Source organism: Nematolebias whitei, chromosome 10 (assembly GCF_014905685.2).
Source record: "Nematolebias whitei isolate Nwh7 chromosome 10, NemWhi1, whole genome shotgun sequence".
In the NCBI taxonomy this organism is placed as follows: Eukaryota; Metazoa; Chordata; class Actinopteri; order Cyprinodontiformes; family Rivulidae; genus Nematolebias; species Nematolebias whitei.
In genome coordinates, this window is record NC_056507.1 from 9178592 (window position 1) to 9193532 (window position 14941).

General features: G+C 40.5%; 1 protein-coding gene across 1 annotated transcript in view; it reads left to right on the forward strand.

Moving 5' to 3' along the window:
- The window catches only part of LOC119415466 (aminopeptidase Ey), a 22711-nt gene that overhangs the window by 7345 nt on the left and 425 nt on the right, over positions 1–14941 (forward strand). Inside the window, exons 6-20 of the mRNA XM_037682608.1 lie at positions 734–888; positions 3351–3464; positions 3543–3686; positions 4801–4866; positions 5261–5326; positions 7350–7522; positions 8713–8792; positions 9278–9411; positions 9486–9541; positions 9945–10092; positions 10180–10271; positions 12256–12363; positions 12470–12637; positions 12715–12855; positions 13858–13939. Of these exons, the coding sequence (XP_037538536.1) occupies positions 734–888; positions 3351–3464; positions 3543–3686; positions 4801–4866; positions 5261–5326; positions 7350–7522; positions 8713–8792; positions 9278–9411; positions 9486–9541; positions 9945–10092; positions 10180–10271; positions 12256–12363; positions 12470–12637; positions 12715–12855; positions 13858–13939 (1727 nt within the window). The remainder of the gene's footprint in view (positions 1–733; positions 889–3350; positions 3465–3542; positions 3687–4800; positions 4867–5260; positions 5327–7349; positions 7523–8712; positions 8793–9277; positions 9412–9485; positions 9542–9944; positions 10093–10179; positions 10272–12255; positions 12364–12469; positions 12638–12714; positions 12856–13857; positions 13940–14941) is intronic.

A 14941-nucleotide genomic window follows, 5' to 3' on the forward strand; every position in this document is an offset into this window, starting at 1 on the left:
CTGTCCTTCAGCCCATCTGCCTTTCTGTCCATCTGTCTTTCTGTCCATCTGTCTTTCTGTCCATCTGTCCTTCTGCCTTTCTGTCCATCTGTCTTTCTGTTCATCTGTCCTTCTATCCAGCTGTCTTTCTGTCCATCTGTCCTTTTGTGGACACTGGTTTTGTCTGAGCTCTAAAATGAAAAGTTTTTACACAAAAGTTCAAACTGCACAGCTCGACACCTCACGGGCCAAAAGTGATCCCAACTGATTTCAAGGTCATGGGGTCAAAGTTCAAGGTCACCCTTTATTCAAACCTTGTCCCGCTTGACGTCAGAGTAACACAAACATGTCAAACCTTTGTGTCCCCGTCTGTCCGTCCATCAGACAGTCCAGAGTAAGATGTTCATGGTGTAACTCCACAGGTGAGTTTTTTACCTGGTAGCTGCAGGTTCATGTTCTTTAATTTACCTGTTTGTCCATTTACACCACGAACGTCTTCATGTGTCAACATGAACTTTGACCCCACCGCCATCATGTAGAGACTTAACATACTTGTTCATTGTTGCGATCCGTTCTTGCTAATTTTAGCTTTGGTTCGATTGTTTTAAGTTTAACCTCAGGTTTAACTTCTACTAACTCCAGCCGAGTCTTGTCACACTTTTTGTTTTTAAAGGACGTGAAGGTTTTTGTCACTTTATTGTTTATTTATAAACTCTGCAGGCATTGAAACAGGGTTTTCTGTGTTTGTCTGCAGATCAGATCGCTCTGCCTGATTTTAACGCCGGAGCCATGGAGAACTGGGGTCTGATCACCTACAGAGAGACGGCGCTGCTCTACGACCCGGTCTTCTCCTCCAACTCCAACAAGGAGAGGATCGCCACCATCATCGCCCACGAGCTCGCTCACATGGTGAGTTCTGGTCCAGGCGGGCTGGGTCAGGGTTTCTGATGTTCACTCAATGTTTCAGATCAAATTGAACAGGAAGTCAATTTACAGAGTTTACTGCTCAACTTTTAAAACCCAGCAATCTCGTTTTTATTATAACTGAAAGAACCAGAACATTTCTGATGAAGGTTCAAAGGGTGCCGCTGCAACCTGAAAGTCCATCAGTTAAAGCTGGCACGATCTGTGATTTAAGTGTTGAACCCACGCACAGGCAGACCACTGGAGGCTGCAAGGTAAAAAATATAGAGTGTAATTATGTAAACAAAACAACAAAACAAAAGCTGACGGGGCAGCAAAAATGAAAAGATGGCGGAACAGACACGACAGGCTTGGAAGCACAATCCACGGACAAAGGAGGAACACGGAGACGCTGAATTTATAGGGAGGCTGACAAGACAAAATGTCGAACACCTGGGCTGAGTAGGACTAGAAACAAGTGAGACAGGAGCCGAACAACAAGAAGGAAACACACTTGGGAGTGCAGGAAACACAAGGATTAAAAGAGGACAAGATACAGATTAACAACAATCTAATCGGACAAAATGACCGATATATGAACGCAGAAGAAGAAAAAGAGAAACCAAGATAAAATGAATATATTAGCTGCTGTAAGTAGTTCATTATGGTCACCATAGTAACAATGCTTCCTGACAGCACCTTAAGACAGGCAGACTAGCACGCGGAGCAGGAAGTAAGCCTCAGACAAACAGTTGCTGCGTGAAAACTGTTAGATGTATCTGAAAAGTTCTTGACCCGTGAGCAGTAGAAGGTTTTCATGTTTCTATAATGATTTGTGGGGGAGACACGACAAGTTAGAAACAGCCCCCACTTCCTGTCTCCAAGGGAATGTTAAGACTTCAGATACAATAGAAGTCAAATAGATTTTGGGTGTGTGAACTCTGACCTCTGCGAGGATTAAAGAGAAAAGAAGACAGAAACAACAATTTGAAATGTAGTTTGTGTAGAAATCAGTTGAAGGACTAAAGAGAGTTTGTTTGCTGAAGATTTGAAACGTCGAAACAGTTCACGTGCGTGTGACATCATCAGACTCCGAGCTGAACATCCTCCTCCACACTCAGCTGTGTTTGTGTAAAAAGTGCTAACGATGTGAAAACAGCAGTTCCGTCATGGAAAGTCCAACTTTCCGTGACCCGTTTGGAGATCCAAACAGGACTAGGTTTAACGTTCACTGAAATTAACCAGGGACGAATACAGAGAAATATCTGCAGCAGCTGCAGCTTTGAGAGAAAACAAACTACGTAAAAAAAAAATGCAGCATTTTAGTGCTGTGGGTTATTCAGAGTTCACACACAAACTCAGTGTATTAAGTGGAAAAAGTATAAAAATATAAACCTATATCTGACAATGTTTGTGTAAAATGTAAACAAAAACAAAATGTCTGCATGAACCCATATTTTAATCACCTTGGAACAAAGTAAACACATCAAAAGGTTTAAACTAAGAATTTGGACTATTTTCTTGTTTTTTTTACTTTTTTTTTTTCATTTTTCAAACATATTTGGGTATTTAACAGAAAATTAAAGCTAAAACAAACAAACAAATAAGCAGAAAAGAATAAACAAAACATAGAAACAAGCATACATGAGGGAGTTTCACATGTGCATATCACTTATTACAAACATCATCATCTATCACAGAGTGTCAAAAATCCTCCCATTTTCCCAGTAGTTTCCTCTGTGCTGGTGTAGACGGAGAGAAAAAGTTCAGTTGATCTTATATGTTCCATAGTTTGTATCACTAGAGCTGTTGTGGGAGTTTCTCTTCTGAGCCAGCACTTTGTGATGACTTTCTTCATAGCAACAAGGATAATCCTGAATATATACAAGTCACAAGTACACTAAGAAGTAATTTGATATAAGATTTATAGTTTTTATTTGACTTAAAAGTTAAAAGTCCACAGTAAGATGGTGGATGGAAGATTAAAAGTTACCTCAAATGGTTGTGGTGACCAACTATGAGGGTTAAGGCCACCCTTGGCCACCCCCTGGCTCCTCCATTGCACCTGGTGGTGGATAAAACGTCTCCTCCTCTCATCCGTCACTCTGGGTCAAAAAAGAAAACCAACAACCCCCTCCGTTCTTCTCCACAGTGCAACTCTTCCACTTGAGCATCTTGTATGGTTTATTTTCAGTTCCAGTCCAGAAAAAACGCTCACGTCCAAAACGACAAACATTTACTGTTCAAACCCCTCAGTGACGGGGACATCTGCGTGCCACCTGTAGCTCCTGATTTTGGACTCGTTTTCTTTCTCTCATTTCCTGATTTTAATGATAAAACTTGAATAATTAGTAGCGTGTGTAAAATGTTTGAAGTTGTTTTCAGGATTTAACCTCTCAGTCATTAAAGTGAGACACAGTCTGGTGTTCTTGTTCTCTTCTTGACGTCTGGTCTCTGCTTCCCCTCAGTGGTTCGGTAACTTCGTGACACTGCGGTGGTGGAACGATCTGTGGCTGAACGAGGGCTTCGCATCCTACGTGGAGTACCTGGGAGCGGACAAGGCCGAGCCTGACTGGAACGTGGTGAGGGCTTGACCTCCTCTTCTTCATCAGGATGCTGATGGCGTTCTTCTCACGGAGACGTTTTCTGTTTCCTGACAGAAAGACCTGATCGTGCTCGGTGACGTCCACAGAGTGTTCGCCGTGGACGCCCTGACCTCCTCTCATCCCCTGTCCTCCAAAGAAGAGGACATCCAGAAACCGGCTCAGATCAGCGAGCTCTTCGATGCCATCTCATACAGCAAGGTGAGCGAACGCACGCACAAAGAGTTACACTGGGCAGCTGTCTCAAGCAGTCACTGTGTGTGTGTGTGTGGGGGGGGGGGGGGGGGACAAGTGGACAGGTGTCCAGTCCATCACAGAGACACAGGGACAGTTTATAGTTACCAATTAGCCTCACTGGAGGTTTTAGTTCTGTGAAAGAAAACCTACGGGAAGAACGTGTAAATCTACACAGAAAGGCTGGGAGTCAAACCTGCGACCTCCTCACTGAGAGGAGACAGCTCCAACCACTGCTCCACTATGCCACCCTTCTTGTGATCACTTCAACACTTTATAAACTCGCTTTTATTCCTTTAATTTTTCTTTGAGCAGTAAAGACCCTTAAGTTTTAAAACGTTAAGATCAAATGGACAAACAATGAAGACTTTTTTTTTTTACTTCTGACACAAAAATAAAAATGTTCAGTTCTTAAAAATTTACAAACATCAATTTATATCAACAACAACGTTGCTGTTCTTGTTCGGCATATTGTTTTTGTACTATTAGTGCTTAGTGTATTCTATGCATATAAATATATATATATATATATATATATATATATATATATATATATATATAAAATTGCTTAGTGTATTTTTAGTTATTGTTCTTCTTAGTTCATTTCTTAGATCTTATTACTGTTTTTCTTTTACAATTTATAATTTTGTTGGATGTAACTTGGACCCTGTGTACACAATTCCACTCCACCACATGTACCACATATGATGAGAATGGCAATAAAGAAACCTTGACCTTGACCTTGAACGTTTGAAAACAGGAGGACTTCCCAAAGCTCATCGTACTTAAATGAACTTATGAGAGGCGAGAGACCATCGGCAGCTCAGAGCAGCAGAAAAACATGTTTACACGTCAGAAAAAACAGAAACAAGTCGTTAAAATACAAACAATAAAATCTAAAAGGAGTCAGATTATATTTTAGGCCTTTAGATTGACAGAAACACTTCCATCCACGTGTTTGTGAGGTTAATCCTCTTCTTTGTACATATATGGACTTCCTGAAGCAGCAAGTGCAGCAGAGACAGCTGATTGGTTGGTTGGTCTACATGAGTATAAATGTTTTTATTTTTGTCTCCCTCAGGGAGCGTCTGTCCTCAGGATGCTGTCAGACTTCCTGACTGAAGCGGTTTTCACCAAAGGCCTTCAGGTAACGACAGTTTCCATCAAAAAGCTTCATTTAACGATCAAAGAATATTTGTCGTAGTTTTAAGGTTTTGAAAGTCACAAAATTAGAATATTTTTGTTAAACGTCTTCCAAACATCTGAAACACTGCAGCTTACTGTATAGTGCTGAAGTTCAAACATTAAAAAAACGTTACCTGTCAATGTTCAGATAATAAATAAGTGTTTCTTGAAGGAATGCATGTCGCCCGCCAGCCAGCACGTCAAAGATTTAAACAAAGATCTTATTTTAGCTCTAAATCTGTAAAACTGACTGACTTTCTGTTTGCTCATGCTGAAAACAAGAACAAAGCCCAAAAACGTGCAGTGACTCCTCCCCTCTGATTTACCTGCTTCCTGTCTCACCTGTCCGTCTGCAGACCTACCTGAAGGAGTTTGCTTTTGGGACCGCCGTCTACACGGACCTGTGGAAACACCTGCAGATGGTACCGTCACCTCTCTGTCCGAAAAACTGATTTCATGTCTTTAAAGCCGAATGTTACGGAAACGCTGAGTCAGCATTTCAAAAACAATTGGCTCATTCAGGGGATGGGATCTGGGACTTTTGTTTATTTATCTTTCAAACTTTTTCATGATGTTGAACTTTATTTCACAATTAATTTCCTTATAGAACTTAAGAATTAGAGACATTGCATTTCCTGTGAAAATGCAGTGCTAATGCTTATTGCTGAAGAACTTGCTGAAAAACAGCTGAAAATAGCTAAAAGACATGCTGAATTTTAGTTGAAAAGGAAGAACAAGCCTAAATCAGCAGAAGAAAGAAGAAGGAACACATATTTGCTGAATTGGGTTTAAATAAGCAGAAATTAGCACAAAAATTATGAAATTAACTAAAGAAGAGCTGAAATTAGCAAAAAGTAGTTAGTTAGTTAGTTAGAAAGAAGCTTAAACTACCAGAAGAAAGTGGAAAGAGCTGAAATGCGTAAAAAATGTGGAATTAGTTGAAAAAGCTAAAATTAGTATAAAACAGCGAAATGGTAGCTGAAATTGCAGGAAAAGGCTGAAAGGTGCATAACATGATGAAATTAGCAGAAAGAAGTTAATTGGGCTTGAAGTAGCTAAAATTACCATGAAAAACTGGAATTTATCTGAAAACAGCTTAAATAGCTTAAAAAATCTAAAAAGCTAGGTGAAAAATTAGAACAAGCTTAAATTAGCAGAAGAAAGCAGAAAGAGCACATGATTGCCCAATTAGGCTGAAAGAAGCAGAAATGTGAACAAAAAAATTGGAATTTATCTGAAAAAAAGCTTAAATTAGAATATAAACAGCTGAAAGAAGCTAAAAACACAGAAAGAAGCTTAAATTATGAGAAGGAAAGGATGTTTTTGCTGAATTGGGCTGATAAAAGTTTAAATGAATGCAAAAAAATGTGGAATTAGCTGGAAATGCTAAAATTAGCATAAAAGCAGCTAGGTAGCTGAAAAGCAGAAAAAGCTGAAACTTGCAGAAATAAGCTGAGAGGAGCATAATACGCTGAAATTAGCAGAAAAAATTAGAACAAGCACGGAAATGTTGTAGTTGGCAAAATCTAAAAGGATCACAAAACAGCTGAAACAGCTGAAATTAGCTGAAAAAAAAAAGTGTAAATTTGCACAAGAAAGCTGAAAGAAGCTGAACCAGAACAAAATGTGAAAGGAGCAGTAAAAGTTTGTAAACAGATGTAAAGATTTGAAGGATGTAAAATGAGCTCAATTCATTTTCTATGAGAAAAATAGCGGCAGAAAAAGCTAAATATTTCTAAAAAGCTAAAGTCGCACCAATACCAAAAGTCATAGCCTTCTCCTGAACGAGCTGAACGTTTTGATTTATGATTTGTTGAAATAGCACAAAAAATTTTGGAACGAGAAAGATGCTGAAAAATGTACGGAAGAAAAATGGATCACAATGTGAAGGCTTCATAAGACTTTGTTTTCTAAATATCCTGATTCATGCTCCATAATCTAGGTAGAAACATCTGACAAAGTTAAGTCAGGTCCTCTGTTTCCTGTTGTTGAAACATTTCATCTTTCATCCAAAAGACTTCATCAGTCCAAGGAGTCGCAACAAGCTCAGTCTTGTAAATAGGTCCTTCTCATAGTGGGTCAACCAGTTTGATGGTGCTCAGCAACAAAGAGAAACCGTCCAGAGGACCTGACTTTACTTTGTTAGATTTAAGATAAGGATTATTCCATTTTTCAGTAAACAAGGGTTTTATTGAAAAGAACTGTCAGAATGAAAAAGATAGTCCAATTCTTTTGTGTTTAGTTGCCAGATCTTTGTCCACACTGATGTGTTTCTTGGAGAGCTTTTTAAACTTGCACCAGTAAGTGTTTCAGCAGAGCTGACCAACTACTCCAAACAAACAAAGAAGCTGAGCCCCTTGGACTTTAAATTAAATTTAAAAGGGGCGAGTCAGTCCGTTGTAGTTTGGAGTGAACGTTAAGCTGAATGTTTTTACGGTTCTGCAGGCTGTGGACAACAGCGGAACCGAGCTTCCTAACTCCGTCAACAACATCATGAACACCTGGGTTCTGCAGATGGGATTTCCTGTCGTCACCATCAACACCAACACCGGCGCCGTTTCCCAGCAGCACTTCCTGTTGGACCCGAACGCTAGAGTCACCAGGGAGTCAGAGTTCAAGTAAAGAAACAGCTTCACTTCATCCAACCATCTGTTCGTCCATCCGTCCATCCAACCATCTGTTCATCCATCCATCCAACCTTCTGTTTGCCCATCCAACCATCTGTTCATCCATCCATTCATCCAACCATCTGTTTTTCCATCCATCCAACCATCTGTTCATCTGTCTACCATCCAGCCATATGTCCATCTGTCCATCCATCATCCGTCACCTATCCATCCAGTCCATCATCCATCTGTTTATCCATCCATCATCCATCCATCCATCCAGCCATCCAATCTATTTATCCACTCATCATCCATCCATTCATCCATCTGTCCATTTGTTCATCTATCTATCCATCCATCCATTCATCCTTCTGTCCTTCCATCATCCATCTATTCATCGATCTGCCCATCCATCTATTCATCCAACCATCCATCCATCCAATACATTTATCCATTCATCATCCATCCATCCATTCATCTGTCCATCCATCCATCATAAATTCATCCATCCATCTCTCCATTCATCTGTCCATCCGTCTTTCATCCATGATCCATCCATCCATCCATCCAATCCATTTATCCATCCATCCATCATAAATCCATCCATTCATCCATCCATCCATCCATCCATCCATCTGTCCATTCATCCATCCAATCAATTTATCCACCCATTATCCATCCATCTATCCATCTATCCATCTGTTCATCCATCCATCCATCCATTCATCCATCTGTCCATCCATCTGTCCATTCATCCATCCAATCTATTTATCCACCCATTATCCATCCATCCATCCATCCATCCATCCATCCATCTATCCATCTATCCATCTATCCATCCATCCATCCATCCATTCATCCATCTGTCCGTCCATCTGTCTGTCCATCATCCATCTATTCATCAATCTGCCCATCCATCCATCTATTCATCCAACCATCCATCCATCCATCCAATACATTTATCCATTCATCATCCATCCATCCATTCATCTGTCCATCCATCATAAATCCATCCATCCATCTCTCCATTCATCCATCCATCCGTCTTTCATCCATCATCCATCCATCCATCCATCCATCCATCCATCCAATGCTCTTTTTTATATTTTCTTAGTTTTAAGGACCTGATCTGAGTGTTCCCTGCATTAACCTTCAGTTTTGGTTTGTCTGAAGAAGAACTGATGTGAATGTTTCTGCTGCAGCTACGAGTGGATCATTCCCATCAGATGGATGAAGACTGAAAACATTCAGGATGACATCACGTGGCTCCAGCAAAAATCAGGTAAACCAACCATCTGATGAAGTCTGAAAGAAAAAGACGGATCTAAAATGTTACTCTGATAAAACAGATTCATCAGAAAGTTCATTTATCAATTTATATAGGAAACACTTTTTATATAATTTTACATAAGCTAACTACAAATTTACAACCTAAAGAGATATCAGTGCATTTTTTTAAATTTTTTTAATTTTTTTATTTGGGTGGGGTGGGCTTAGGAGGGGGTTATTTTAAATAAAGTAAAATATGTTGAAAAGTATAAATGTTACAGAAACCAAAAGTCATAGCACATTATTTCTAACAGAATTGAACCTTTTGATTTATGAACAGTTAAAATAACACAAAATCCACTGAAGTAGTTTGGTTACTAAAACACGTCAGACCTACAAACAGGACAACAACAGATGGAACGCTGAGTCAGCATTCACAGATGAATAAAGCTCAGTCTCTTCTCTGACAGTCTAACCAGAGCTGAGTTTCCTCTGCAGATACGATCATGGAGATGAAGGTTTCGGGTTCCGACTGGGTTCTGGCCAACCTGAACGTGGTGGGGTACTACAGGGTCAACTACAACCAGGAGAACTGGGACAGACTGCTGAACGCTCTGAGCACCAACCACATAGTAAGGCCCAATACCCGAGAGTCACGGGGTTCACTAGGATCAGAATAACCTCAGCTGACGTCTTTGGTCTCCAGGTGATCCCGGTGATCAACAGAGCTCAGCTGGTGGACGATGCCTTCAACCTGGCCAGGTAAGTCTTCTGTCAGGAAGACATGAAGAAGAAACTCCGAGTAGAACCAGAAATACAGTATGTTCCAAAGATGGTCCAAGAGCTTCTGATACTTTCAGGACTTTCCAGCTATGATCATAACAGCTGTTGTTTTGTCTTCACCCTCCTCTTCCTCAGACCATTCAGACTGGTCCTACAGCTTTTAGCCATGATGCTAACATAAAATCGGGGCTCGAATCCCCCTGAAGCAGGTTCTTACAGTCTGATAGCTCAGCACACACCAACAGGCAGTTTGAACCTCAAACATTTACTCATCTGCAGTTCCTCCATCTGACCTGGTTCTGATCCATCTTTCTGTTCAGCAGAAAACAGTTGGATCGAATGCAGAACGTCTGATTAATCTTCGGGTTCTTGTGTTTTAAAGAGCAAAGATCATCTCGACAGTTCTGGCGCTCCAAACCACCAAGTACCTGAACAAGGAGAGGGAGTACATGCCGTGGCAGTCGGCGCTGAACAACCTGGACTTCTTTTACCTGATGTTCGACCGCAGTGAAGTGTACGGCCCCATGCAGGTGCACGTCCTTCTCCTCCTGTGTCCACCACAGTTCATCTGATGACCCTGATCTTCTCCTGAACTTCTGAACTTCTTCCGTCTGCAGGATTATCTGAGGAAGCAGGTTTCTGAACTGTTCGCCCACTACAAGGAGATCACGGAAAACTGGAGCAAAGTTCCAGACAAACACATGGACCAGTGAGTACAGACCCGAACCCAGAGACCAGTCCATGGCTGTTAGAACCGGTTCTATTCTGTGAAACCAAAAGTCCACATCTGGTTGAAGATTGTTTTAATTTTTACATGGGTTTTATGAGTTCTGGATACATTTTCAGAATCCCTGATGTGTTTGTGAACAACAAACAAGTTGAAGCAGCTGGTGGGGGTTAAGGGCCTTGCTCAAGGGCCCTGAGTGGGGCGAATGAGGGTGGGGGCAGGTGTGGGTGCTTCAACTACCCCACCCACATTTTTTTAATGTTGTCGGGACCGGGGCTTGATCCGGCGATCTTCCGATCACAGGCCCACCTTCTCTAACCTCTGCACCACCACTCCCCCTTTTATTTACTGTAAATAACAAAGTAAAAAAAAATGAATAAACATACAAAACAAAAAATCCTAAACAACTGGACTTCTGTTCTGCAGTTAAATATATTTCCGGCAAACTTTCTCAAAGCTTTTGAGAAAGTTTCCCAGATGGGAGGAAAAATGTCTTCAACTGCAGAGTATAAGTATAGTTGTTTTTTCATTTATCATACCCTGGATGAATGAGAATCTACACCTACATTTAATTTACTGTATTTATGGTGCGCCTCAGGGCTCTGTATGAGACCTTCTGCAGCCTTTCAGTTGGTAAATGTTTGATTGTATGCTGACGACACTTTGATTTAACTGCTAATTTTGCACTTTGTTTTTATTTAGGAGTCTCGGGTTTTATATGGTTGTATCAGCTGTGCAATCTGATGTTAAGATTTGTAATTTTTGTTTTATCAACTTTAAATTTCTAAACTACTATTGAAGGGTTTTGTGATCCAGACTGTGTCCAGAAGATCACGCGGCATCAAACAGTTGACAAATCTCTTGTGTGAGTTCACTCACTGTGGCAACCGTCGCTGTGGAGAGCAGCCAAAGAAAAACAAACAAACCATTGCAGTTTTTTTTTTAACTTCATAATTTAACAGCTGAGAGGTTTATTTGGACAGTCATGATACAGTTTTATGTGGTTCAGTCACTCTTGCAGTTTGAATCTCTCCCCCAAAGTAGCATCAATCAAACTTACAGTGCGTTTACCTTTACTGATGAAGCTGATTTTGACAAGTGTTTCATAAAGAAAGACTCAAAGATAACAGCTATCCAGGGTTTTATTAGCACCACAACGCAGATCTGGACAGGCTTCTGACAGCAAACTTGTCTCAGGATCACAGGGAGGCTCAGAAACCGTTTCCTGATGAGTTAATCACGACACCCAAACCCATTTTACGCAACAGGTGACCACAAAGAAAGAAAAAGTTTGGCATATGAACGTTTTCCTCACATTTATTGAGGACCGTACAAGAAACAGGTGACATCCTGATGCATGCTCAATAATCCAGGTAGAAAAATATAAAAAAGTTAAATCTGGTCCTCTGGACATTCAAAAAAAAAAATTGTAGAAACGTTTCGTCTTTCATCCAAAAAACTGGGGGTTAAGGACTGAGGAAGTCTTTTGGATGAAAGATGAAACGTTTCTACATTTTTTTTTTTTTTGATTGTCCAGAGGACCAGATTTAACTTTTTTAGAAGAAACAAGTGAGTTGGCTTCATCGTGGGTCGAACGTTCAAACTTTAATTTGGTTTTGAACATGATCTTTCATTTCCCCAAAAATGAGCTGCTTTAGGGAAAACACATTGTTTGTTTATGAGCAACAGCTTTAGTCAGTCTAATAAAAGTAGTAATGAGTCATCTTGAATAATTCTCCAATAATTCTGACTCCAGGGTCTCTGAACCACTGTAGGGTTAATCCAGCCATAACATTAATTGTTAATAAGATAAATTAGTGACATTTTCAGGCCCTCAACTCCCAGATGTGAGCGTGTACCCTCCGAGTTGGGTGAACAATAAACAAAGCTCGGGTTTCTGTTTGAGCAGTTGTTGCATCAACACTGTTTGTTTCTGGTCGGCTGTTAATCTTTGTGCCTCCTGCAGGTATAACCAGGTGAATGCCATCAGCCTGGCGTGCAGGACCGGCCTGGAAGAATGTCAGACTCTTGTCACCACGTGGTTCAAAGAGTGGATGCAGACCGGCAACAACCCGTGAGTGTGTACACGTATTTCTGCGCTCCTCCTGCAGAGCGCTTTGATTCAGGTTTGTAAAAGTCAGAGACTAAAGCTCCGTTGTGCCAATGTGGTGTATTTTCAGGATCCACGCCAACCTGCGCTCCACAGTGTACTGTAACGCCATCGCCGCAGGGGGAGCTGTGGAGTGGAACTTTGCCTGGTCCAAGTTTATAAATGCCTCCATCGCTACAGAGGCTGAGAAACTGCGTGCCGCTCTGGCCTGCACCAAACAGCCGTGGCTTCTGAACAGGTCCGGTTCATCAGCAGCTTTAACGCTCACCGACTGTAACCGACCGGCTCAAACACGTGATATTTCTACCTGCTCAGGTACCTGGAGTACACTCTGGATCCAAAAAAGATCCGGAAGCAGGATGCCACCTCCACCATCGTCTACATTGCCCAGAATGTGATCGGTCAGTCTCTGGCGTGGGACTTTGTCCGGGCTCGATGGTCGTACATCTTCAAGGAGTGAGTTGGACGCAAAATACTTTTCAGTCTCAACGTGAAGGTTTGAGGAGATGAAATAAAGTCCAGAGTTGGAAGCAAACACGAACATAAATACCATCTGTGAGAACTGAAGCACACGCATCATAAATCTAACCTCAGCCGAGCAGATAAGTTGTTTTTATTGTGATGTTTACTCTGAGCAACTGGTTTTATTGGTCGAGCTGCTCGCACTGTTCCTCTGGTGATCTTTAGTCCTCATAAACTCGTCTGCAGATAAATCTGCTGTTGGTTTGACTCTTTTAACACCTCTGTGAAATGTTTAGGCTCAGAGGTGCTGGTGACATTTAGGGATAATACATCTCAGCTGATCCCGAGTCCATCAGGATAATTTTACACACACCGAGCTCAGATTCAGTGTAGTTGTAGCTGAGAGTTCTCTGCATCACACATTCTGAGGGCTAACAGATCATAAAATCAGATCTTTGTTTAAAGGTGCTGGGCGATATGCATTCATTCATTCAACCTTTATTTATACAGGTTAGTCTCATTGAGCCTCGAGGACTCATTTACAAGGGAGACTTGTTTTAAACAAAGAACACAGATGAGGTACATTCTTTGAAGAAATGCGTAACTCTGGCAACATGCTTCAACCCTCAACAAACCTAAGCAGGAAAACGCTGACTGTGCGTGTTGTCTGAATACAGACATTAAATCTAATTAGGTACAATTCAGTTTATTTAAATAGCGCCAAGTCACAACAGATCTCAGGGCACTGAACAGAAACATTCATATCCATAAAAAGTAAGTTAATAACATTATATATCTGAGGAGCTCACTTTCATTTATTTGTTTTTCCTCTAATAAAATCTTCTATCAGGCATTAATTAACATTATGTCTTTCCTCCGTTTTGCCTCCTGCCAGCTGTTCACATCTTTTTTATTTTTTTACATCTTCTGTCTCAGGTCTTCTGTTTGTTTTTGTGTCAGGATTTGCAGTAAACGTCTGTCGTGTTCCTCCTGTAGGTACGGTGGAGGATCGTTCTCCTTCTCCAACCTCATCAACGGAGTCACCAAACGCTTCTCCACCGAGTTTGAGCTTCAGCAGGTTAGAAATGATTAACCTCTAAAATGTTTCAGCGTCGACAGCCGCACACTTCGGTTCAGCTGGTTGTTCAGTAACGAGATGGAGCTGTAGTTTCTGATGAGTTCAAGGCAACTTTTTGTTTATCTCTGGCTGAAGCTTAAAAAAAAATAAAATAAAGGAATGTGTTGCTGAATGACTGCTGAAATTTGCTAGTTCATTCGTTAGAGGCTAAAACAAGAAGAACAGAGGCTAAAATGAGTTGAGAAGAGGGTAAAATGAGCCAAAAAAAGGCTAAAATCAACTGAACATAGGGTTAAAGCTAAAATCAGAAAAACAGTAGCTAAAACCTAAAATACGAAGAAACAATAAAATCTATAAACTGCAAAACGATATAAAAATTAGAAAAACAGGTGCTAATATTAGCAAAGTCGTCATAGCTGAAGGTAAGACAACAGATGCTAAAGTAGCTAAAATTATGACAAAGTACTAACTAAAAATTAGCTAAACTGTAGCTTTAACTACAAGTAGCAGAATGGTAGCTAAAAGCGAAAAGTAGCACAAGACAAAAACAGAGCCAGCAGCTGATGCACATTTTAAAGAAAACAACGACTTTGAAGGAATTAAAAAGTTGTGTTAATGTTTTTTTTTTTAATATTAAAAAAGTATAGAAGTAACAAATAAAAAAAGAAGTCACAGCAGCCATCTCCTGAACGAGCCGAAAGTTTTGATGCAGGAATGAGTAAAATAGTACAAAATATGCAGAAGTAGTCTGCAGAAAATGTCCAGAAGAATAAATAAACAGGAAAATATTAGAGTGAATGCTGGCAGCAAAAAAAAAGAAAGAAAATTATCTAAAATTAAAAAAACTGATGTAATATGAGTAGTTTCTTTAATTCTTCTCAAACAAACCTTTGTTTTATTATAGAAGTATGGAGGGTGTGACTCCTGACCTCTATCCTTTATCTTTTGACCTCAATCCTCTGAAACTTGACCTCTAGCTTTTGACCTCTGACCCCTGACCTC